The sequence below is a fragment of the Hoplias malabaricus genome, chromosome 9 (assembly GCF_029633855.1).
Source record: "Hoplias malabaricus isolate fHopMal1 chromosome 9, fHopMal1.hap1, whole genome shotgun sequence".
NCBI classification, from domain to species: domain Eukaryota; kingdom Metazoa; phylum Chordata; class Actinopteri; order Characiformes; family Erythrinidae; genus Hoplias; species Hoplias malabaricus.
Genome location: NC_089808.1, coordinates 22717495 through 22742924, shown reverse-complemented (window position 1 = coordinate 22742924; position 25430 = coordinate 22717495). Strand labels below are relative to the sequence as shown.

Here is a 25430-nt window from a genome sequence, read left to right as displayed (position 1 = left end):
TGTCCCTAAATTAGCTCCACAGGTTGTGAACATGGATCAAGGCTGAGAAACTGAATTTAACTTGAAATTTGAAATATCTAGAATTGCACCTCTGTGATTTGGATGCTTCCCTGCTCTCCACAGCCCAGTGCTAGGTTCTCCTTCAGAACATCCACAAACTGCTGGATTTCATTAATCTGGCTGCAGGGAGTCTGTTCTCTTTGACAGAGATGGTGGACAAGTGAGGACAACGCTAACATCGTCTTCAAACGAACCTGAGGCAGCTTCAACAGAACCTGAGGGAAAAATACCAAGAAAAGGCTAAACAAAGGTGGCATGGTGTAGCCACTTCTAGATAATTAAATAAATATCTTTGAAAACACTTCCTACACATTCTGTATTTATAATGTTTTATGTTGGTTAGCATATCGGGTAACATCACTCTCTTCCACATTCCACACTCTGGCAGGCAAGAGTACCATCCTAAACCGATATGAGTACTTGGACAAGACTCTACATATGTGCCAACTTCTAAAACCTGATTATTAATGCTGAAAGTCACTTGCGATAAGAGTGTCTTCCAAATTTTGTATATACAAATGCTATGATTCATATGAACTTCAGGATCAATGCAACTTACACTGATGTTGCTGATCATGGATGCTGTGGGATGAGGAGTGAAAGTGATGGAGCTGAGGAAGGAAGTGATGAGGTTCTGATCAGCCTCATTATTGAGGATAAGGTTTGTGCTGAAGTGGACGCAGGCCTCAGAGCCGCAGGAAGGTAGCGCCTCCATTAGAGGCTGCCTGTAATTACAGTAAAATGCACATGGCTTGTAGTAATTCTCTTTCATTGTTATATTTTGGGTAAAAAGTAAAATATTAAAACACCCAGAGGAAAACAATCCTATCAAGACTGTTCTAATCAGGATTCCCCCCACTCCACCTGAGAAATTCTCAGTGGTTAGTACAACCCATTTTCAGAAGTTACATAGTGTGGTTTCTGACTTGCTGAGCCCAGCGTAGCAATGGCTGAGCCTCTGTTCTCCCAATTACAGGACAGTGAAATATGGCCAAACTGATTTTGAAGCTGTAATTTGAAAGTAAAAACACTTTAACATTTGTTACCTTCTTGGGGATGACATGGGGTGTCAATGTCCACGTTTAATCTAGAACATTAAAAAATGAGGGTCAATAAGTGGAGTAGTTGAGAACTGACCAGTCATTACGGCACTTAAAAGAGACCTCCTGCCAGACGTCTTTCAGCTGCTGAAGTGTCAGCGCTCTCAGCTGGACAGCGAGACTCAGGAAGAGGTCCGACTGCTGGAGAACAGAGATGAACAGAGAACCAGAACAGTTCAGTTCAGATAACGTTTCAGTTTCAACAATAAATTTCAACTGGAAAAGTATTGCATTATCAAATTTCACATCAACACAATTCAAAGTGATTCTAATGTTTGGTAGGATTCAGAATTCATGGACTAAAAGATGTAGTTTAAAAACCCCGATTCCATTAACTTCATTTAACGTTAATCGTGTTTCTAGAATATTACCATTTATGAAGAACGCTAATGCATCTTTTATCGCTGAATCACCAATTTTAATGCATTTCAAGACACAGTTGGAATATCAGATATATTTAAAGTGATGAAATTCTGACCTGTTGCTGGTCAGCGGAGTGAGCACACAGCCTCCGGACAGTGCTGGAGATCTCTTGAACTGACTGAGATCCATCTCGTATTGAGCGTGAAGCTTCCACCTTAAATCTCAGATCAGTCAAGCAACCTTCCTCATGAAACCCTAATAAAAATGAAGGTGTCTCTTATTTCCTGCCTCTGGCAGTATATATATATATATATATATATATATATATTATAATATATATTATATATAATATATATAATTTTATATATTTTATATATAATATAAAATTAATTATATATATATATATTATATATAATTTTTGTTGCTTTCATGAGTATTTATATATGTTTGTGGTGGTATCTTTCTCGTGTAAGCAGTAGAAAAAGTTAATCTTCACCTTTATATAAGAGGCAACCGATTCAAAAAACCGATTGAAAACTGATTCAAAAACTTTCACAGGGCAGAAGTGGCATGCAACTCCCTACCTGTCCACCAGAGGTCCATCCACATTTCTCCTGTTCTCCCTCATCATCTTCCCTCCAAAGCCCTCTCACTCTGCTCTTCGTGAAATATTGTTGCTATGGTGATATCTGAGTGCAAAACCCTTCATGGAACCGGCTTGTAACTCATATACTCACTCACTCATAATTAAGACTTTCACCACAAGGATGCATACTCACTTATATTCATGGTCTACTCCACCAGAGGGGGCTGTTGTACTTCACATCAATTCCTACCCTCCTCCAAAAGTTTCAGAGTGCAGTTTCTGCAGTGATGAGGCCAGAGTAGCAACAACAAAGGCTCTGTTCTCTCTATTACAGCTCAGCGGAGTAACACAATTATTTTGAAGCTGTAATTTTAAGGTAGAAATATTATGTACTGTTCCTTTATTTATGTAAGGATTCACTGACCGGTTCAACATTTAGGATATTTTGTTAACTGCTGAGAAACAGTATCCAGTGCGAAATGATGCAATGTGGATATGGTAACCATTTAGCCCTGCAGTGGAAAAGAGGCCTTTTTGTCCGTGTGTCCCTAAGATTGGTCTGTCTTTCTCAGTTTGATTTTATCTGTCATTTTGATTACATTTTTGGATCCTTTTTTCTACTTTGAATTCTTTGCTAATTTTAGCTTCTGTTCCTTTTGCTCTAGCCCTGATTTTCTGAGCTGTGTTATTGATTCCTGTTCCCTGTTGTAAATAAATCCTGTACATGGATCCTGCAAATCAGTCTGCATTGGTACCACAGATTTGCACTTACAAAATAAGTCAGCCAAGACATGTTTGATTTAGATTAGCTTCATAACTTCATAACAAAATAAAAGTCTTCCCTGTGGGACTGTGTGAAATCGGAATGGGGTAATGTGTACATTCACCAAGCTATGAATGTGCTGAAGTTCCAAACAGGAGAAAAAGATGTGTATGAAATAATCCCAATACTAGTCTGAAATCTTTACCTGAGCGTACTTTTATCCCCTGTAGAGTTCTCAGTAGAGTCAGAGTGGACACGGTGACGGTTTGGGCCACATCCAGAGACCCAGACAAAGGCACTATTACCACAGACTCTGTGCAATTCACTTTGTCCATCACAGCTGTGCCGAAGAGCTGAGTGCATCTGAGGCTGACGTTTACTGTCTGATAATAGGATACGACAAATACATATGACGCCAAACTCAGATAAAGATGTTTATCAAAAGGCTTAAGCTGGTCTACACTGAGCACCTTACCATGTCTTCTTTCTGTGGGACAGACTGCCACCAAAAATCATTGACTCTGTCTCTGAGGCACTGCTGGAGATGCCGTGTCTTCACCACTGAAGGTCCATTCTGCTCATAAGAGCTGATACAGGTCCCATACACATCAGTCTACAGAGATGTTTGAGAATCATCATGTGTAGTAAGAGCATAGATGTAGAAACAGAGAGTGTGGGTCTCCTTTTGAAAATGTGGGACATTTTATTACATGCAAAATGCAACTACAAAGGTCCTGTATGTGTGTGTGTGTGTGTGTGTGTGTGTGTGTGTGTTTGAGAGAGAGAGAGAGAGAGAGAGAGAGAGTAGAAAAACTTGTTGAGACATTTCTCACCTCTCTCACTTTTTCCCTGGCTCGTCCAGAGTGGGATGTCTGGAGCATGCTCAGTAAGGCTCTCTTGATGTTGAGCGTCCACACCTGCTCGGCTTCCTGCGGACACAGAGCCGTGACCTTTCCCCCCTGAAGCTGGAACCTCAAGGGGGTCTTCTCCAGCGCCTCTCTGACAAAAAGCAAAACACCAGATGTGCCCACAACCTCTCAACCCACAAGAGATGGAACTATGTCAGCATACACAAACTAACACATTGTCTTGAATGAAGTACACTGAAAATTGTGTGCTAATCTGTAGTGTATTTTAACAAGCAGTTACTCTGTAAAATCATGGCTGTACCCTTTGTACCGTGGCTAAAATGTTTTTTTGTAACTCACTCACTCGTGTTTAGCAGTCTGAAGGTTATCCACATGAGAGAGCTATGAGCATTCAATGGAGTGGGTCTTTGTATCAATAACACGGTTTCGTTTTTAATAAAAGCAACCCACACTCGCACTACAAATAATTTTATTTCCAGCTCTTTCTGCCCTGAATGTAAATCCGACAAGTTTCATCAAATGAAATAGAGGATGTAGCCTCTGCTGTCAAATTAGTCAAATTTAATGCTTAAAAGGTTCTTGTTTTCAAAAACACAGTCAGGCAACTTCAATCATATTAAATATGGTGAGCATTAGAAAAGAAAGAATGTCTGAAAAGCACGTCACTTCATCTACCTTATGCTTTTCAAACGTAGCACAGAATTGTCCTTTTTCAACGAGCTTTGCTTAATCTGTGGATTTCTGATCTGCAACATAAAAGATAAGCAACATACTTCACTTCAACAAAGACATATAAGCAACTGTGTGAGGTTACGCGAAACTGGAATTTTCATTTTAAAAATACATTCATATTCTACAGAAAACATAGCAAATAAATCAGGACAGATTCTAAAACGCAGCTGTACCTTTATGACCATGTCTGGACACTCTGGCAAGACGTCTATGTCAACCACGCAGTCGAAGGCCAGCTGGCTGACTGCTGGTGAGGGTCCTTTCAGAGAGCTGCTGATGGTGGTGCTGTATCTGTACGTGTGTCTCTGTCCCTTCAGCACATTTAATGATGCTATACTCAAAAAAAGACGAGGTTTATTGTTGTTTCTGTGGAATCGTTGTTTCACTGAATAACTTTAATCAGCCACTTGTTTATGAGGAAGATGTAATAATTAGGTTTTGTTTTCTATTAAGAAATGAATCTGAGACATTTTCAGGTAAATATACACACACACAATTATTAAAAATACACTGTATATTGTTTGTGTTTGCTGAACAGTGCTAATGTTTTATAATGCTTGTTTAAAAAAAAAAAAGAAATTCTCACCAGAGCAGGTGGATTTGCAGATTTCATCCTGCTGCATTTTATGGCACTTGCCTAGCAGCAAAGAATCATGAAATAAATATAAATAACATTTATGAATTTTTCAGTATAAGGGAAAAAAAAGCAGAAACGTAAGTTTCAATAAATAAAATATTGTTGTTGTTTTGTTTTTTTTCATTTTTTAGTGTCTAATTTTTTAAAGAAATCTCGTAAATCTTGTAAATAGTCTAGTTTACTCCACTCCATTTGTAGTGCTCATATTCTACATATGCTAAATGGTTATAACACTAAGTATACTATTCATACACACACACACACACACACACACACACTTACAGCTGGAGGTGCTAAGCAGAAGCATAATGCAGAGATAATCTCGGAGCAGCCGAGGACTCATGGCCGTTGTCGTCTTCAGGAAGAAGTGTCAAAGCAATCCTCTGAACATCCCTGGACTGAGCGAGTGTTAGTGAGTGACCAGACTGAGCTGAGCCTATGTAAACCACTAAAGAGTCAGAAACCAATGAGGAGAGTCCTCCTCAGCTGGAGGCCTTGAAATCCAAACACCAAGTCGACTACAGCTCAAAGCTCAAGGCAGACACCAGTAACATTCTCTACTCTCCTGGGAAGGTTTTAGACTCCGTGTTGGAACCTTGCTATGAGGATTTGATGGGATTCAACCACTTGAACTTTAATGAGAGGTCACCCAGTAAATATTTAGCCGTTTATTCAACGGTGAAATGTAATGACTGCCGTGTAACCAACGTCTTCTTAAGATTGAAAATGACAGTTGAAAAGATGTCCAAACGCAGACGTTGAAAATATGTATTTTGGACGCCCATTGGTCTCGAAATAACTGACTTTTTAAAAACGTATTTTGGACGTCCATCGACGTTATTAATTAGTCACCACTTAACTGACTTATTAAGATGGATTTTGGACGTCCATTTACGTTTAAAATATGTTGTTGACGGACGGACGGAGGGGGCTTGGTTGAGGATTGTGATCTTGGGCTCATGGGCAACTGCTTCAGAGATTCCCGTTTCATTACATGCTTTTCTATGGAGATTATACAATATGTGTATGCTTTTTTTAGTAAGAATGATATCATCAAAAACATAATGTCTAAATGAACAGAATGACAATATTTGTGGAAAAACTCAATCCTGAGGCGCCACCTACTGGTTCTCAACAGAAAGCGTTTTAATGGAGGTCTCAGTATGTTTTTCGAAATAATTTCAGCATGTCCATTACTGGTCAACGCATGTTTGCTAAAGGATACGTGGAAATTCATAGAAATACGTATATGAACGCATGAAAAAAATCAAGGCCCACCGATTGCACAGAACCCTTGTCCCAACACACACTAACACAGCACCAACACGACAGTGTTTCTGCAGCTCAGACAACGATACACCACCCAAATCATACCTGTCCTTAGTGGTCCTGACCAATAAAGTACAGGGAGAAGGGGGTAAACAAAGTATGCAGAGCAACAAATGCACTATCCTCTGTAATTCTAGAACTACAAAGTACTATTTTGTGGTCAGTGGAGCTGAACATAGACAATGGATATAAACACAAAGAGGTCATTTTAATGTTAGCTAAGTATTGAATTTCTTTGCCTTCTTGAATGATATGCCCTGTGGAGGAGGGGCATAGGGCAGTTGGTGACATCTTTTATGGACAGTGGGACATTTTCTCTCCCTTTTTTTCTGAGATTGATGAGGAAGCACTGAAAATGAACGGTGCATGCAGGCCACAAATATCCACAATCCAAACACTGCAGGCAGTTACTGTGTGGGAATGAGTTTGGGATTAAACATGCAGAAGACCTGAGGAGGCCAGAGCCGGATGTCCTGTCCAATGCCACCCATAGACCATGTGATCCCACCCTAAACTTTATGGGTGGGAGTGGGACACCAGCCAAAAACCCCTCCCCCTTCACTTGCTCCCACCACATATGGGCGGTTATTCAGGGCCCAACAAAGCAATGGAAAATATGTCCTGTCTGGGTTTTTGTGTGTGTGTGTGTGTGATATATTTTTAACATAGATTAATATAGAATAGTCAGATATTCAGGTATGGAAAAATCAACAATATAGTAGAGGGTACTAATATTACTAATACCAGTAATAATAGCAATATTATTATATATTTATATGATACACTGTGAGAAAAACTCATTGTGGCTGTACTCTCAAGTGTACATATACAGTACTTTTAATTGGGGAACATAAAAGTACATATCTATTATAATTGTAGATTTTAAAGTTGTGCTTATTTCATACACCCCATTTCATCTCCAGGACTAATATTGGTGGCGCAGCAGGCAGCGTCGCAGTCACACAGTTCCAAGGACCTGGAGGTTGTGGGTTTGATTCCCTCTCCGGGTGACTTTCTGTGAGGCGTTTGGTGTGTTCTCCCTGTGTCTGCGTGGGTTTCCTCCGGGTGACTGTCTGTGAGGAGTGTGGTGTGTTCTCCCTGTGTCTGTGTGTGTTTCCTCCGGGTGACTGCATGTGAGGCGTTTGGTGTGTTCTCCCTGTGTCTGCGTGGGTTTCCTCTGGGTGACTGTCTGTGAGGAGTGTGATGTGTTCTCCCTGTGTCTGTGTGTGTTTCCTCCGGGTGACTGTCTGTGAGGAGTGTGGTGTGTTCTCCCTGTGTCCACGTGGGTTTCCTCCGGGTGACTGTATGTGAGGCGTTTGGTGTGTTCTCCCTGTGTCTGCGTGGGTTTCCTCCAGGTGCTCTGGTTTACGGGTGCTTTAGTTACCAATAAAGTACCCGTACTATACCTTTTTTCTGAGAGTGTACATGTTATAAATATATTAAAATATTTATAATATCACTGATGATCTTCATTTATACAGCCCCTTTTGAATCCAAAATATTGCTTAACATACAAATAAGCATGATAGAGGTAATTGGCTGACATTTTTAATTAGCACTGGATCAGAAACACGACCTAAACTCATATCAGAATTATTAAACAGAGTTCAGTCTCTCCAAAGAGTGTAGTTCCAAGGCTCCTGAAAACTTGAGGTGCTTTTCTATCATACCCCACTAGCCAACACTAGGCGTTGAATATGGCGAACTTGTGTACAGCTTCTCTAGAGTGTTCCATTATGTGTCACACATTTCCGTTTAGATTAAACAAGCTATAGATCGTATAATACATAATGTATATAAGGATATAGTAACAGCAACATGAACAATGAGGCTACATTGACTGAAGAGTTTGAATGGAGGAATAAAACGTTTATTTATTATGTTTCCATTGATTTAGAATATTAAAAAACAACTATTCTATATTAAACAAGACGTAACGTGGGACATTATAAGGCAAATTGAGAAATAAATAAATAATTAAAAAAAAAAGTATTTACTTTCACAATGCTGCCGTTTCGGTACACGCCCACGTCGCCCTTGACGTCATCCGCTGCGTGGCGTTGGCGTCATTTTTTTTTATAACACACCCGTTTTCCGGCACATCCTGCGCTAGGATTGGTGATGCACTAAAGAATATAAACTTTGGACCAATCAGAGTGTAGCTTTCAGCCAATCAGAATGTAGGAAGCATGAGTGGGCGGGACGTTTTCATAAAAACGGGTAGGAAAGGAAATTAGTGGTGGGGGCGTGGTTTTCACCGGCTTTCACGCAGACACAATGAAGAACCGAGGAGCAAGTGGGACATCGCGCTAAGGGTTCGGAGCACAATATCCACCGCGTTAGTGTTTTTTAACGTCTTTTACGGTTCGTTTTGTTCATTTACCGCTCCCGGAGCGTATTTAAACATTATACGATAAACCCGAGGAGTAAACCTACCCCTTGTATCGTTTTAGAAGAGAAGCAGACACTGGAGAAACGAGGGGCAATGTAGGACACCACGTTGAGGGGCTGGGAGCACAATACCGACCGTTTTTAACGTTTTATGTTGGTTTGAAACGTTTCAAATCAGACTTTTTTTTTTAAACTGTTCAGGAGACGTTTATTTACAGGCTTATTGACTATTCACGACGAATACGAGAAGTACTATGGTGGAAAACAACGTGAACTAGTTGTTAAGGGCTTAGAAATAAAGAAATATAAAGTATCACTACATCACCAAAAAACGAAAGGTTTAACGTGTGATCTGATCCTCGCTGGTTGGTCTAAAGGTTAGAACTTGAGGACGTAAAGAGGAGAAAAACAACCGCAGTAGAGGGAGGTGTGGGAGGAGGATAACCACGTTGAGAGGCTGAGGGCACGATCTCACAATCTTCATTTATAAGATTCATTTATAGGATATATTTTGCCTGAAGACTTTCGAAAACACGTTAAAACAGATCTGAAGAAGACTGGGAAGATACATCAAGGGTTGAACGGCACAAAACAACGTGTTGTAGACGCTTTAAAGGCACAGAAGGAAGGCAGACACAACCCCCCCTCTATAGCACCATGTCGATGCTGGCGTACTCGGATTATCTGGCGGCTGAGTGCCTGATGTCTATCTCCAACGGCCCGGTGCTCCACAGGCCAAAGCCAGTTGCGGTGGCTCTTCCCCCCGCGGCCTCGCAAGGCCTCATTCCCCCGGGCCTCGTGGAAGGGGAAGGCGAAGCGGATGCGGGGTCGAGCGAGGATCGCGAAGTGGGCGAGGCGCTCGGCCTCCAAGGCCCAGGGGCCGCCGCGGATCTCCGCCGCAAGCCGCGGCCCGCCTCCGCACACTCGGAGAGCAGTAACTCGTCGTCGCTGTCGTGCGGTGGAGAGAGCGGCTACAGCACCTTCTCGGACCCCAGTACCCCGGACAACACCCCCGCTGCCACGCCGGTGCACATGCATATGCAGTACATGTGCGGTAGAGGAGGAGGGGGAGGGCCAGGCTTTGCGACGGCGACCCCCCGTTCGCCCACCAAGCGCCACCCTTGCACCTTCGTTGGCTGCGACCGGGTCTACGGCAAATCCTCGCACCTGAAGGCGCACATCAGGACCCACACAGGTGAACACGGGTTATGAATTTGGCTTTAAGTCACAGTTAGGATGGCTGCTGTCCTAGTTACTTTTTAAGATGGTTTTAGGTGTTTTGGTGTGCTTATTATACCCTTCCCATATAAACCATTAAAGGTGTCGGTTCTTGGTGTCCAGTAGTCCGTTCTGTCCTTTTTCTTTGAAGGATGGATATAAGGACATATATATATATATATATACAGGTAATCATACTCCGTTATGGATATATTTAACGGTAGGGGTTTGTCTTTACCCCTAGTTCCAAGTACAAAAGGATGGAGATTGTTACCCTCCTCTTAGTGGCGCTAGAAATCCAACAAACTTTAGTTTAGTCACTATTAAAATGTCACTAATGTGTAGTGAAAACGCGTGAGATTCGTTGTTTCTATTCAGCCCCGGCTCGAAGACAAATAACCCACAGAAGCAATTAAAATTTTTCTGTGGTCAGTATTTTTACTTTGTGTTCTTCTTACTCGTAGTCTTTATCTCAAATGGCTTCCTAGTGACTATGTAGTGCACTATACTTATAGGGACATAGAATAATACCACCTACAAACACATATGGCATCATATGTCTGGCGGAAAGGTAATTTGAGGTAAAGACAAGTTTCAAGACTTATATCTAGCATTTGGTGCAATGTGTGTACGAAGACAGTTTAATTACCCACTTTACGCACTATGTAGGGAGTAAAGGGGCATTTGGGATACAGCCGAACACACCTGAGCCAGCACACAGGCGCTTTTTTGTTGTGAAGTTGAATGAAGTGTGATAGATGACACAAAGAACACAAAGGGGCCCAGCATTCGCATAGGAAACCCATCCTATAGGGAGCGGATGTCTGTAGAGTCTCCATTAAGTCATTTCCAAATTAGGAAGCAAAACCGCCAGGTTTTGTTGATGTTAATGCGTTGAATAAATAGTCTTATTTAACAGCACAGTGGTGTATGGGGCGTAACATTATTACAAAATGACACACACTTTAAGATGATCTATGAAAGTAGTCCATGTCCAATAAGAATATAAAGGTCTCTAATGGTGACCATCCAGCCATTTTCGCAATTAGGAAGCATTAATATCAGGTTTTAATGTATTTGTAATTTTTGTTAATACTTTATGTTCTTTTGTTCAGCAGGACAGTCGTGAGTCTTTTTACATTTCCTTAAATAGGAAGAAAAGATTTTAAACCCGTTAACATTTTAATATTTTAAATACATCAAGCGTAATGTTAATAGTCTAATAAGTTAGTGGTTGTTTAATCTTTGTTGTTGAAATGTTGTCTTATTTTAACTGATAAATTTTTATTCCTCAATGTTTTACTACGTCTTTACCTGCAGTGATTGATACGTAGGGACGTATTTCTTTTACTGAGATAAATTAACAAAGGTTCATTTTTGCGGGGTGCGCACTGAATGGCACCCTTCTTCCCTACACGTAGCTCCCTGATGTAGCTTACAGAAATGCGATGTTTGGCGTTATGGTGTATTACATGTATAATGGAGCGCTATAACTGAATCCAGGAGATGTTTATCCTGGACACACACTGCGGTGTTTGGTCGTATAAGTCGTTATTTTGTGATCTATGTAGGGAGTAGGATGCGATTTGGAACACAGCATGGGAGAGTTTGCTAGCGTTGGCTAACTTCGGGGTAACGGCTGTTTGTCTGCTCCGTTGCCATGGGTTCTTCTTGCTCACTCTTTCCCTTCCCGCTGAAATAAAAACACTGTTTGTAAAATATGGGCACATTTTTAGCCATTATAAAATTGTTGTGAGCAGAAAAATGGGGTAAGACTCCAAAGCGTGGCTCCAGAACAAAGACATTAATGAACAAAGAGCAGGAGGAGTGAGGGAGGACCGAGTTTGTGACTGGAGTCAAATTTGCATAAAACTTAGACTCGGCCTTTGGGTGGTGCTTCTTTGGAACAAAATGTTCTCCTTGCACTTTTAAGATCCGTTTAAAACTTATTTTAGACAAGAAATTTGATGTTTATTTTATTAAAATATGCTCAGTTATTTTGTAAAAAAAAAAAAGTAATTCAGTAATTTTAACACTGCTCAAATTGACTGCATAGGTTTTTGTGATGATTATTATTTTAATTGTATGATTTAAAAGTATAAACTACTATTTCTACATAAATCAGTCTTTTAGGGCTAAACAGTCATTCCAAGTGGATAAATGCAAAAAATTCATAATTTTCAGTGGTGCTAATAGGAACCAGTGGAATCAGAAAATAAAAATAAATATATTTAATATAGATATGCATTTCAAACAAATGGGAGTGTTATAAGCTTATTTACATTAACTGCATTTGGCCAATAATTTTCATCTTTTCTGTGTTGCAGGTGAGAGGCCGTTTTCCTGCACTTGGGTTGGCTGTGAGAAAAAATTTGCTCGCTCCGATGAACTGGCTCGTCACTTGCGCACACACACAGGAGAGAAACGCTTCCAGTGTCCACTCTGCGACAAGCGTTTTATGCGCAGTGACCATCTGATCAAACACGCTCGACGTCACCCTGACTTCCACCCTTCCATGATCAGCCGCAAGGGCTCAGGCCCGGGGTCCGTCCAAGCCTGAGGGCCATCAGTCATCTCAGAGTCTTGGTGATCTGGCGCCATCAGTCCACTTCTCATCTCCTCCGGCTTTCCTACTGGCCCTCAGTTCAGACCACTTTGTCTTTCAGTAACACCATTTTTGGGAGGTCAAATCAGAATATCTCGGATCACTTGTACAATAAAAGGAAAGATAAGGGTGTTGCCCAATTTGGGCGTTAGTTATGCGGCTTACGTAAACCCTGGGAGGGTTTTCACAAAGCTGGATTTCTTAGCCAGATATCGTGAGCTCAAATCAAATGAACCTCATGATGTATCAGTAAGCCAGATAAATTAAGTCCTTCTCCAACACACTTGTTCTTCAATATTTGTGCTGGAATATTTAAGTTAGCTGGCTAATTTGAGAAACACTGCTTTGTGTAGTACCCCTGTATGATCTGACACTTTAGTGTTCAATCTCATTGACTGAAAGGCTTTGAAAGAAGCTATTTGCCTTGTCTTCTATGAATCCTCCCAAATCATGATGATTTTCCTTTCAAACAACAACAGCAACGACCATCTGCCTCAACACATTCCTCCTTGTGTCTGCAGACTGTAGAAACTCAAGCATGATGAACGCGTGATGCCTCAATGGCTGCAATCTGTGTTGCGTTCAGAGGAAAAAGCAGTGGCCGCGGCCCCTTCCACTGAAAGCACAACAAGCTCCTCTATTGAAGCCGTGAAGCAAATGGCCGCACAGTCCTCACCTTCACGTCCTTCTGTTTCTCTACAGCGTCTTGCTTAGTCTCATCACTTACCAGCCATGTTTGAAATTTGCCCTTTTTTTTATTTATGATTTATTTATGATGTTAGGCCACTGTTGAATGGACACTGTTCTACTTTTCTTCATCATTCCGGGTCTTAAGCGGACATCTTGCACACCACACGATCTCTGTACTTATCCACTACGCCTGTCACGTCCCAAACGTCTGGAAACGGGTTTGACATGAGCAGGCATTCACTGGTGCTCAGTTTCAGTTGTGTAAGATTTCATTGTCGGGTAATACATGTAACAGTCTTAAAGATTACACTGAACTGGCGTCAGCTTTCAGATTCTCATGGTTTACATTTAAATAAGCAGCTGAGCTTTAAAAAGCCTAGTCATGTACTTTCTCTCACTTTGTAATATGTTTGGGTCTGCTAGCATAAAGAAAAAAGTGAAATGCTTTACTCGGGTCAAAATTAACCTGCAAATTGTGGGGAAGCATATTTTGTGCTTTTTGCCATCTTTAATATTGGAATAAGTTATTGTTTTTATGTACAATTACTTATACAGGCCTTTTATATATGCATATATATATGTAATCCCACTAGGGTTGACACTGAAGTTCCATAGAAATGGAATTGATTCAAAGTGTTCTTTTGTTGTTTTGGGTGTTTGTTTTTAGGTCATTTGCATATTGATTTTTCATATAAAGCAGTTTCATTTTTATTTATACTTTAAATTTTTTCACATTTAGATATGACTGGTAGTGTTACAAATGGATTGGGGCTGTGTGTGTAAGCGTGTATGTCTCTCTCATATACACATACACACACTTGATGCTTCTACAGTAGAGATATTATATGAATTATCTTAAGTGATGCCTGTTAAGTTATAGAGCATATATTAGGGGATAAAGAATGAATACAGTACTCTGCAAAAGTCAGAGGCCACTTTTCTAAAGCAGACTTCATGTACAGAAGAGGACATTAAAGTGCCAGGACTAAAAGGGATGTATTTTCCATACCTCCCAAGTTCAGTCTTGGAAGTATGTTCTCACCAGCTCAAACACATTGAATGATGTTGAGGTCTGGGTACTATGCACCCAGGCCTCTTGGGTTTTGTTTATTTATTTATTTTTTTTAGAATGCCAGCAATTTCTTGGCAGCTACTTTTATGTCTGTCCTTCCCTCAGAAAGATTTCCTGAAACTTGTGCTTAATTTTATTTTCTTTTTTCTTTTTGGATTGGTAAAAGTGGTCTGACTTTCCCAGTACTGTATTTGCTCTAAAGTCTAGATTAGTGCTGCTTGCTTGTTTGTGTGTATGCAAATCTCAAGTTTGTGTGTGTGTGTGTGTGTGTGTGTGTGCGCGTAGCAGAGAGAAGGGTAAGCCGCCTCTCTCTAAACTGTCCCACAAGCGGACCTCTCACGTCTTAACTCAGCGAACAATACAACACATCAGGAATCTCAGAAAAAGCCTTAACTTCGTTTGCACCATTGTTTACCGTTGTACATTTTTCTACAGGTGACATTTGCCCTCGAGGCATATTTTGTTCTTCCTCAACTAAAGATTATACACATATGCAATATTGCACTTTTCTTGTAGGTGTTGATGATGATGGTATTTGTCTGCTAGTGTGATGGGCAACACTGTATATTATGTGCTTCTACAAAAAAAGGAACACTGTGGAAATTGGAAGACCTGTCACAATAAACCCAGTGCTTTAGCCTCAGTTATGTACCTTATTTCTAAGTGCTTGGACAAGTATGAGAGAGGACAAAAAAAATGGACTTGAGGATGGTTGATTTATATATATATATATATATATATATATATATATATATATATATATATATATATATATATATATATATATATATATATATATATATATATATATCTCTCAATTTGTCAGCTAAATCCAGGTACAGAAGCTTTGCCTTCTAAACAGGCCTCCATTCCTGGTAGATCCGTCCTACTTGGGCATGGTCTACTTTTCTCCAGTGTCTTCCTCTCTGTGTCCAAGCGAAAAAATATAATTTTTTTGGTGGTTTATTTTATATAATACTGACATGATAATATCCATTCTGACTTGAACTCACACTTCATATCATGCAATATCAGCTCTGCTATAAAGGTAGCTGCTGGCAGTTATCTTAAGGGCAGTAGCTTCTACAAAAAATCAAATGATTGACCATATATTCTGTTTACAGTAGCAGAAGATTTTTTTTTTCCCTCAGTAGGTGTCTTGTAAACCAAGCAAATAACCCATCCAGAAGCCGTGTGGGTTTCTTTTCAGCCTCATTAACTTGTTCTTTTCAGTAATGGGTCAGACCTTTTGCTCGGACTCGTCTTTGGATCTCTTGTACTGCTCTTGGCAAACGTGCTAAGCCATCAATGGGGCAACTGTGTGCCCACTGCCACGGACATGTATCTGTTTTCCGGACGAGTCATGGTCGCTATACTGCCGCGTCAATCGTGTCCCACTTTTACAAAGCCTCCTTTTTGCTGTGGAATCAAACTTTGCATTTTGATGTACCGCCTACGTCCAAACGAGAGACATGGACACTTCGCCACTAAATGTCATCACGGAAAACAGATGGATGTATCGTAAACCCCCCCCCCTTTCTTGTGTGTAAGCTTTCAATTCCTGAGATTTCTTTATTTGTATGTTTTATTTTGTGTGTTTGTACTTGGATGGAAAGGGGTCACCTCATAGAGAAATGCTAACTAGCATTCTGGAATTTAAATGGGCACTAGCCATTGTTAGCATTTCTAAGTGAAGTGTCCCCTTTGATAAATTAGTGGCCTGTAAAGTACACAACAGTGCCCTTCTAGATAGTTTAGGATGAAGTCCACAGGAGTGACATGGCTTAGCTGTAATGCTAGCAAGGGCAGCTAGTGTAGGGGGTTTCTTAATTTTGTGGCGAGTGGTTTTTTTAAATGCTGTGTCATTCAAGGGCTTTTATGTCTGTACATCAAACCAGGGTGAAATGTACGTGGAGAGTGAATGTTGACCTCAAAAGCTGCCTTTTTGCTTGGTGTCAATTCAGTCTTGGCCTTGTTCAAACTAAAACTTTGATTTCTTTTATACACTAAATTTAATATGCATATTCTCAATGTAAACTTCTCGTGCAGGCCAGTTATCACACTAAGACAATGTCTGTCAAGAGTGTGGCCAGAGGGGTGTGTCTCAGAGTAGTAGTGCTCAGCATAGCCAGATTGAATAAACCAGAAGTTCAAAACTGCCTAGTAGGAATGTCTCTCGGTGGTTCTACAGGACAGGCTTGATTTTTGCTCGTAAGTTATCCAGCTAAACTGCAAAATCCTGCTGTGGAAACACCCACCAGGTCCCTGTTTGATACAGCCCTCTCTTAATATTGTAGTAAAAGGATTGGGTTGGAACTCTAGCTTTGATGCATTTCCTCAGGTGTCTAACTGAATGCTGAAAACCTCCATTCTTCATGCGCAGCACCAATGTGTAAGCATACTATCGTATTTGTTTAATTCATTTTATTATTCTGCTGATTTAATTTATTATGCTATTATTGGTGTGTGATTTAAGTTTTTATTTTTTCCATAGCTTATTTTGAGGTAAGAAACTAAAACTTGGGTTCATTGTTTGCCTCAGACCACCAAATACTGCCAGTGCTTTTTAAATAATAAATAAAAATATTACGACTGTTTGGGGTTTTTTTTTTTTGTATTTTCTTTTTTTCTCTTATGTATCTTCAAGAGAATGCTACAAGAAATGTAAACTTAAAGCCCCTTAGAATATATAGGAGAATCTAATGTACTCTACACCTCATTCGTTCATATTCTATAATTACATTTTATTTAATTTGTTCATATTTCAGTATCAGAGAAGGCAAAAGACATACCCATTTCGAATGTGTTTGAAATATACTGATTTCAGCTTTCATTCTTGTCAAGCTGATTTTAGTTTTTCAAAGAAATCAAATCTCTACACATCAATTTCAGCTCTAATTTTCCTGATCAAAATAATCGCACACAGATTAGGTGATGAGCTCTTAGACCTTGTTTGTTTTTCAAATGTTCTTTTGTGTCCATTTCCTTTCCCGAGTACAGGCGCCTTGACCACTCCACATCCTCTCAGAGCCAGTGTGTTGTCTTCTCACAATAAGAGAACTAACATAAAAATCAGTATCACTTAATATAACTAATGTTTGATTATCAGAGTTCATCTCTGTGGCCAGTTTCATAGGTGGGTGTTGGAGCTGCATCACCACGGTGATGGTTCTTATAGGCGTGCCGACGGTCCCAATCAGTAGCTTTGCTCTCGTCATTCCAGATGGTGGATGTCTCTGTGTCGCTGATGTAGCCAGGTTCTCCAGTGTAGTGGGTGGGGTAGAGGAGGAGGGGCTCCACCGAGAATGCCTTCAAGTTCCTCTGCTGAAAATGAACCATGTACTCTTCCCTGTAAATCCATAAATAGAGCACAGAGTTAGGCAAGCCATTGACATCCAGCCTCCTTATTCATTATCCACTTTAAAGCGTATAATGTTGCCCCGATATCCACTTACACTGCTTGTTCTGTTTTAACAACTGTATCACCATTAGATAAGCAGTACTTAAAGCTTTAAGAGAGGTCTGGTTTTGATGTGGAGCTGTCAAAAAGCTGCTAATGAGAAAAGGAAATGGACACAAAAGAATCACATCAACAAATCCAACAAAGAAGTGGTTGGTGTTTCTCAAAACATTAGATGAGCTGCCACCAGAGCCAAAACCTCAACATCACTGAATGTGTGTGGCATTACTTGGACCTTCAGGAAGCAGAAGGAGTTTCAGAGAGGGAGTCAAGGAGACAACAGTCTACTGTGTATAAACAAACTTGTCTAAAGGTGAGTCAGACAGGAATTTTTTTATAAACAAACAGGAGCCTCATACCGTCACTATTCTGGGTGGGACAGTGAAATATGAGACATTTTATTCAAAGCATTTCCTACAGTAAAGCCTAAGTTCAAAAGTTTGTAGCCACCAGTTCATCTAATGTTTCTTCTGAGACTATGACTACTACCTAAGAGTCTAACAGCCTCTAGTTCTCTGGGAAGTCTGTGCTGTACGTGTTGGAACATTGCTCTGAGAATTTGATTGCATTCAGCTTGTAGAGCTTTAGTAAAGCCTTGGCTCCAACTCATCCCAAAAACACAATGATTCTCAGTCTCTGCCATGTATTCAGTATGGGCTCATCTGCATTGATTACAGAGTAATCAGTAAAATTAAGTTACTCTACATTCAGCATTCAGTAATTGACCATTGATTATAAATAACACCTGGTCCCAAAAAAAAAAAAAAACCACTTCTTTAAAAGAATAGTAGGAAATTTGCATTTTATAAACATGCAGGAGGCCAGCTGAGACACTTGATTTTGTTTTTTTTATTTTTTGTTTGTTTTTTTTGTTAGGGCTAAAAGGCTCACAAGTCAACTCACTTTTACTCTGATAATTCAAACAAGGACATACTGTGGGTGCTTGTTGAACATAACAGGCAGGAATTCATCTACGGGCAGCATTTTGCTCAGAGGCTGAGCGTCCAGCAGTTTTTTGGCACCCTGCAGTGAGAGAGCGTAGCCCAGAGTCCAGTAGGAGTAATCAGGGTTTACCAGGTTCTTTACCCCGTTTACCCAGCCTTCAGGAGTCTTCACCTGCAAACGTTTACGACCCACGTATCTGACAAGGAATGAGAAAGGGTGTGAACATATTAGGTGTAAAATATGAATAAACAATATATTTCATAATCATTGTAAAACTTTCTTCAGCTAAATTCCCAAATATGTTCCCACTTTGCATGTTTTTACTCTTTGTTAGCTACTTCAATAGGAAATGCACTTTCCCTCAGCTATAGCTAGTTCACCTCTGTTTGCTAATTAGCATAGACGTGTACAAGAGGAAAAGGGACAGCCTTAAGCTATGGGCTTAAGTTATCTAGCCAACACATAAACCTTGCTTTATGGAACAGCCCAGGAGTATTTAAACTATAAAATATAAATTAAGTATAACATTTTTTAATGAACACACAAAGCACTTGATCCTCTTTTGTAGTCTTTGTCATGTCTTTTCCAATGGATGCCTGTTATGCCCTAATCCTAAATGAATAAATGAATAAATGAATAAATGAACTAACATCAAGTCCCAGCTGAGCTGCGCATGCTTTACGTCCTCCATGATTTTGTTCAGGCGGCTTTTAAAGTTCAATTCAAAGCGGATGTCATCTTCCAGAACCAGAACCTGCTGCTGCTGCTGTTTCACCACCTGAGGGCGACACTTCACAGGTCAGTCTTAGGAACGGGGAAAGGGAAAGCACAATGCTAGAGTAGAAAACCTTGTAATTATGTGTACAATTCTAGCACCTTCCATTGCTAGGATAGCAAGTGCAGAAAAACACCTGTGTCCAAATGTTGTAATGGCTGAGGAAGCAGCCGACCTCTCCTTTGGTCAGCACACGTCTGGAGTAGGGGTCTTTGTAGCCAGGCAACATCTCAATACCTAAAGCCTGGAGCTGAGAGGAGTTCAGAGCTCTGAGAGAGAGGGAGAGAAAGAGGGAGACTGAAAAATAAGGCTAACTCTATTATTAGATGTGCTTATATTTCACTGAGTTACAGTATCGTACTTGCCATCCACAGCATCTGAGAGTGTGACTTCAACACCCAAGACCTCCAACATCCGCAGCATTCTGTCTCTACGGTCCTCACGTCGCTTTAGGTTTATCAAGTAGATCTGACAAATAGAGAGTAACACAGAATATATATGAATATTCATAATACCAGTAGAGCAACGTAATGCAGAGATTATATTCGTTTGGTTAAAGTGACACTTGCGGGCTCTTAGCATTTGCCTTTTCCTAAGTGCCATACTATAGCCATCCATCCAACCAAGAAGGTACCCAAGTCCCTCGTCCTATCCCATTATTCAGCACAATGCTAGTCTATGCAAGAACCTGCCAGCTGAGGTAACAGAAATAATATAGTGTTCTCCTCCAAGGGTTTTGAACTGTCTAAGTTACAGTTGGGAATAATGCAGTGGCTGGTTTTACATTGCTATTCTGTTATTGCGAATACATTATCATAAATTATTGTAATATGATAGTAAATGTAAAAATATAGTTATAAAAATGGTTACAAATAGTTAATTAATTAGAAAATAATTAGTCAGGAAATGTAAATTATCAAATTAGTCAGAAATATGAAATTTAAGTCACTGCTGTAACGAAGCTGTGGTAAAAAACCTAATTTGAAGTGAAATACATGGAATATGAAAATTATATTAATTCCGCTACTTTATTTTTTGCCAGCCGCCTTGAAAGAGTAAAATATTTTTTTCAGCACGTAAAGTTAAAATTATTAATATGCAATAGTAGTTCCAACCAAGTCATTTGACTGGACAAGAGTAATTCCCTGAGTGCTGGTGCAGAGTTTAACATCACTGTATCATGAATCATTCAGCTTTAAAGTAATAATATGTAATATGTTTACCTTAAAATTACAGCTTTAAAATAATTTCTGATACGTCACTGACCTATGCTAGGGAGAATAGAGCCTCTGTTATTGCTACTCCAGGTTCAGCACTGTAGGAAACTGCACTATGTAACAGTTGGGGAGTCGGCAGGAAAGCACAAATGCCCACCCTCCCTCTCCCCCTTGATTTCAGGACAGTGCTGTAAAAGTGAATTATACTTTGCAATTGCCAGGGTACCCCATCGGCAAATCTTACGTATCGTTTCTTTAAAGATCTGTCTTATTTACCATTCAATAAGCAATATGAAATAAGAGTAGGTGTTAAAGAGTGCCTCTAATAGAGCAGTAGTCTGTGGAATCACGCTGGTTTAAAATTTTTATACAGATAAATATACATGACATAAAGCAGCTGCCTGTGTCAACGTAGACCTACAAAAGTAGCATGCTAGTGCACAGGAAAATGTTCACACGTTGCTTAGCCGGAGTCTAGCTGCAATTTTTGTGGGTGGAGCCACATAAATTACTAAATAAAGAAAAAACTGATAATTTGTTGAGGTTTATTACTGTTCCCTAATAAAAAGTGCTTTAGAGCTGTTTAATGAAAGGAGTATCACACTTTGAGGAGGTGCTGTTACTGAATATCAACACGGCTGAGGTTACCCTTCTAAGATCGGATCATGGGCACACTGATATTCAGTGACATCACTCCCTCTTGTGTGGTATTACTGAAATATGAACACAAAGATATAGCATACACACCTCATCAAGTCCCATTCTGTCTTTCTTTTTTGGGGGGATGTACAGATAACGTGAAGGCTCCAGGGGGAAATCAACTAGAGAGGATACAGTATTAATTAGCCATATTCATATACAGTACATTATTTATTTCACCGCAATAACAATAGCGATGGGGCTGTTCTGGAAGCAGCATTTATGGACCCCAGTCTGAGTGGGGGAAGGAAAGAGTATGTTATAGTGTGTGTGTGTGTGTGTGTGTGTTGGTGTACAGAAAGGAGCTTTTGAATAGATAAAAATATGGACACATATCTGACCATTTTTAAATAAACTTGATGTGGGGACTATTTTAGGGTGAGGCAGTATTCAAGAGTTTTAAATGATACAAGAAGCTTAATGTTTAGTTAAGAACACATCCAAAAGTGGGGCAGCAGAGTGGGGCAGGTAGTGCCCCAGAGCTCCAGGGTCGTGAGTGTGTGACTGACTGGGTGAGTGTATGAAATTGTCCACAGGTGTGAGGGTGTGAGTGACAGGGACTGTGCAGTGTGTGTTCCTACATTGCTCCAATGTAATCTGCAATCCTGATCAGGATGAAGTGGTTGAACATCCAGTAGGATCCCATAAAACATTGTATGTATAAGTGTGAAGTGGTCATAAGTGGGAGGCTACACATTTTCTCCAGGTAAGAATAGAGTATGATTGATTTTGACTACTTAAAAATAGCCAAGAGTTGAAGACAAACTATTTTACACGTACACTTTACCTTTAAGTCTCAACACTTCAGTGCATTTGACCAGATTTCCCTAAGGGTTCTAAAGGTTCAGTGCTAAGTAAATACAGCCCTCTCTACTAGCTGTAATCCGAAGAGCGGAAAGATACTCACTCATGGCCTCTGTGAGTGTGTGGGTGAAGCTCTCCACCTCCTCCTTTAGAGTCTGCTGCACCTTCAGAGGAACAGGCAGGTAACCAAAGTGCTCTCTATTACTCACAAACATCTGCACACCTGCAGAACAACAACCAAAGGTCAATGAAAATGTCTGGATGTTTGCTGACACCTGTTTATACAACATGTCTTCTTGGCTTCAGTGGAGAAATTCTACCACTTTGCTTTAGTAACAGCACTTAATCTTCTAGGAAAGTTTACATGTTGCAGCCTTGCTGTGAGAATTTTGACGGCTGTCATATAAACTTTAATATAAAATTTGTGACTTCAGGAAGTGGTATTAGGTGGATGATAGGTGTGGACGATATGGCCGTAAAATAAAATCACAATATTTTAGGGTATTTTCATAACAATGATTTTCTTGACGATACAAAAAATCACTGAAAAAACATTTTGTTAAAATATTATATTTTTGAAGTGTAACCGTTTTAAACATTCAGTGATTGTGATGCAAATTTAAAATGCAAAGTTAGTGATGCATATAAAGAGTAAATGTAAAAAAGTATACAAAAAAATCCTTAGATCTTCACAGTAAATAACAAACCAAATACAAAACAAATGCTATGCTGAGTCAGTGTAGCCTGTGTGCTCTGATATTAAACAAATACCCCATATCAACATTTCAAAGGGATTAAGCTCTACAGTCGACTGCAAGGTTGCTTTATACCCCGCAAGCTCACCTGACTGTTGTGCTGAGAAGGAGAAGACCATGATGTCATCCAGGGCCCAGGGGTAGTTGTAGTGGACAGGGTAGAAGGCCAGGGCTTTGCTGGAGCTCCGTCGCAGGTCCAGCAGCATGGTAGAGTGAATCATAGGAACGGCGTGGCACCCATAGCGCTTCCAGTTCCGAATGGGAATGTACTCTTCTGTTCTTTTATAATATCCCTGAAGAAAGAAGGGTATGCTAATGTTTGTGCTAGACCCAGTGCTGCTTAAAAGTGTTGGAGGAGAACATATACATCTCCTACTACGTACAAAATCAGTGACTAAAAGGCCAAAGAGCATCTTCATATTTCTCATACCTGTGTGGTCATGCCACACCAGAAGTTGGAATAGAGAGTTCTGGACTCCAGCATGGGGGCCACCAGGGTGTGATTCTCCGCCATCAGCTGGGTTAGCACTTTTGGATTTGTCAGCAAGATATCACTGTCTGCAAACTGAAGAGACCAGATTAATGAGCTACAAAAACACTGAGCCAAGAATATTGACACCAATCCACCTCATTTCTGGTATAAAACAGCTTCACGTTAACCTAAAAAAAAAGATACAGAATACATAGGGAGTATGAACCGAATGAGCTTGAAGAAACAATGTCTCACCAGGATGTAGTCGGCCCACTGGGCTCGGGCTGATCGGAGGGCAGCCTGCCTCAGTTTCATCACATGCATGAACCTAGAGTCAGGCCAGTGTTTGGGACCAAGCTCATCCACATAGAAGCTACATGGAAAGAGGGAATGAAAAGTATTGCTTGAATGCAGATCCAGCCCCCCAGAATTCCTTGGAGTCCAGGGTGGGGGCTAAATCTATGGTAGCACAAGTAGACCAATGCACCTCCCTGTGATTTAGGAAGGTGCAGAGTTAGTTTTGCAAGTCCTAAAAGGCTTCTCCTCTACATACATTTTAGTGTTTACATTTTTAACCACCAATGATTTTTGTAATAGATTCATCTATCCACTCTTATGTTGTTATGATGTTCTCATAAGTGTGGTGTTGTGTATGTAATGGCTCAAATATTTGGATCCTTAGGGTTTAAGACCACCACTGTTTAAGACCACCACACTGCTAGCACAATGCTATCTGTAAAGCATGGTGGAGGTAGTGTGTTAATATGGTGCTGAATGAGTTCAGCATGAGAAAGGAGAGATTAATTTTATGGATGGGATCTTGAATGCTAAATGCTAGTGATGCTAAAGATACTGCCAAAAGTGCTCAAGACTTTTTAAAGAAAAGGATTAAAGTGAAAACATAACATCAGGCCTAAATCCCATTAAGCACTTTTAGGGAATCTCTAATCATTCCGCACATGGCCATTTAAAAAAAAGAAAAGAAAAACCAAAGGAATCAAGAGCTGAGACAGGCTGGAACAATACCTCCTCTCGTCCTCTGAGGTCCTGAATCGTACCGAGTGGTACAGACCCTCAACCCTGGACACCCACTCCCGTAGCATGGCAGTGGTGTTGTCCAAGTTGTGATCTGTAGCAGCCCTGCAATAAAAGCCCTGAATTTAATCATAATCAAAATGACCAGATTTGTTTCATAGTATACATTTTAAAGATGCAGCTTCATGCATCTCTCTCTCTCTCTCTCCACATTCTTTCACTATGCTGTGATTCCTCCCTTTCCCTCTTTACAACACAGCAATGTGTACTTTTCTAGAGCTGAATATTTCAGACTCAGGTGCAGATTAGGAAACTCCTCTCAAACAGAGCTGTGTCAAAATTTTATGAGTTTCAAAAATGCTAAAGCCTTTTATGTTAGTACTTTGTTTAATGTTAGCCCCTTTTTTAGAAAGAAAAAAACCAAACCACAATTTATCATTGGGGAATACGTACCAATAAACACGACTAGTGTAAATAATGATTTTATTTCAGTGACATTAATACTGTAATGGTTATGTTCATTTGAACAGAGAATATGTTTGGTTAACTTAACTGCATAATGAAAGACAAGTTACACAGCTATTGCTCCATAAATAATCCTTGAATAAACTGTTTTAGTTAAAATGAGAAGAATGATAATTTAAAATTTGTAAATAATTTGATAATAAATATATTCTATAAATCTAGAATTTGGAGTTGATAGGGAATATTTAGTCCTGTATAAATTGTTTCAAACAAAATGAATATGAGTTTTTGTTAAATAATTATTTAAATTATTTATAACTAGGCTATCAACCTTTAAAATAATGAGGTAATTAACATTGTTCAAAGTAAATAAGCACAAAAATAAATG

At 39.9% G+C, this 25430-nt stretch overlaps 3 protein-coding genes across 3 annotated transcripts in view; 1 reads left to right on the top strand and 2 right to left on the bottom strand.

Annotated features, from left to right (window-relative positions):
• The window catches only part of LOC136706650 (uncharacterized), a 38395-nt gene extending 32887 nt beyond the window's left edge, over positions 1–5508 (bottom strand). The window contains exons 1-11 of the mRNA XM_066680243.1: positions 5393–5508; positions 5060–5110; positions 4647–4804; positions 4417–4487; positions 3706–3871; positions 3348–3485; positions 3078–3255; positions 1639–1778; positions 1198–1301; positions 620–785; positions 90–275 (exon numbers count right to left, since the gene is read on the bottom strand). Of these exons, the coding sequence (XP_066536340.1) occupies positions 90–275; positions 620–785; positions 1198–1301; positions 1639–1778; positions 3078–3255; positions 3348–3485; positions 3706–3871; positions 4417–4487; positions 4647–4804; positions 5060–5110; positions 5393–5453 (1419 nt within the window). The 5' untranslated portion in view covers positions 5454–5508. The remainder of the gene's footprint in view (positions 1–89; positions 276–619; positions 786–1197; positions 1302–1638; positions 1779–3077; positions 3256–3347; positions 3486–3705; positions 3872–4416; positions 4488–4646; positions 4805–5059; positions 5111–5392) is intronic.
• Positions 5509–8710: 3202 nt separating this feature from the next.
• On the top strand, positions 8711–15122 carry zgc:153115 (uncharacterized protein LOC768186 homolog). Its single transcript, XM_066682112.1, has 2 exons — positions 8711–10025; positions 12376–15122. Exons 1-2 carry the CDS (start codon positions 9488–9490, stop codon positions 12606–12608), a joined length of 771 nt encoding a protein of 256 aa, XP_066538209.1. The 5' UTR covers positions 8711–9487; the 3' UTR covers positions 12609–15122.
• A 2054-nt stretch (positions 15123–17176) lies between these two features.
• On the bottom strand, positions 17177–24648 carry colgalt2a (collagen beta(1-O)galactosyltransferase 2a). Its single transcript, XM_066681841.1, has 11 exons — positions 24569–24648; positions 23798–23915; positions 23501–23635; positions 23159–23363; positions 22419–22538; positions 21560–21633; positions 19957–20063; positions 19732–19864; positions 19471–19598; positions 18810–19016; positions 17177–17764 (listed from the first exon to the last, which is right to left on the bottom strand). The coding sequence occupies exons 1-11, from the start codon at positions 24643–24645 to the stop codon at positions 17521–17523; spliced, it is 1548 nt and encodes a 515-aa protein (XP_066537938.1). The 5' UTR covers positions 24646–24648; the 3' UTR covers positions 17177–17520.
• Between the last annotated feature and the right edge of the window lie 782 nt (positions 24649–25430).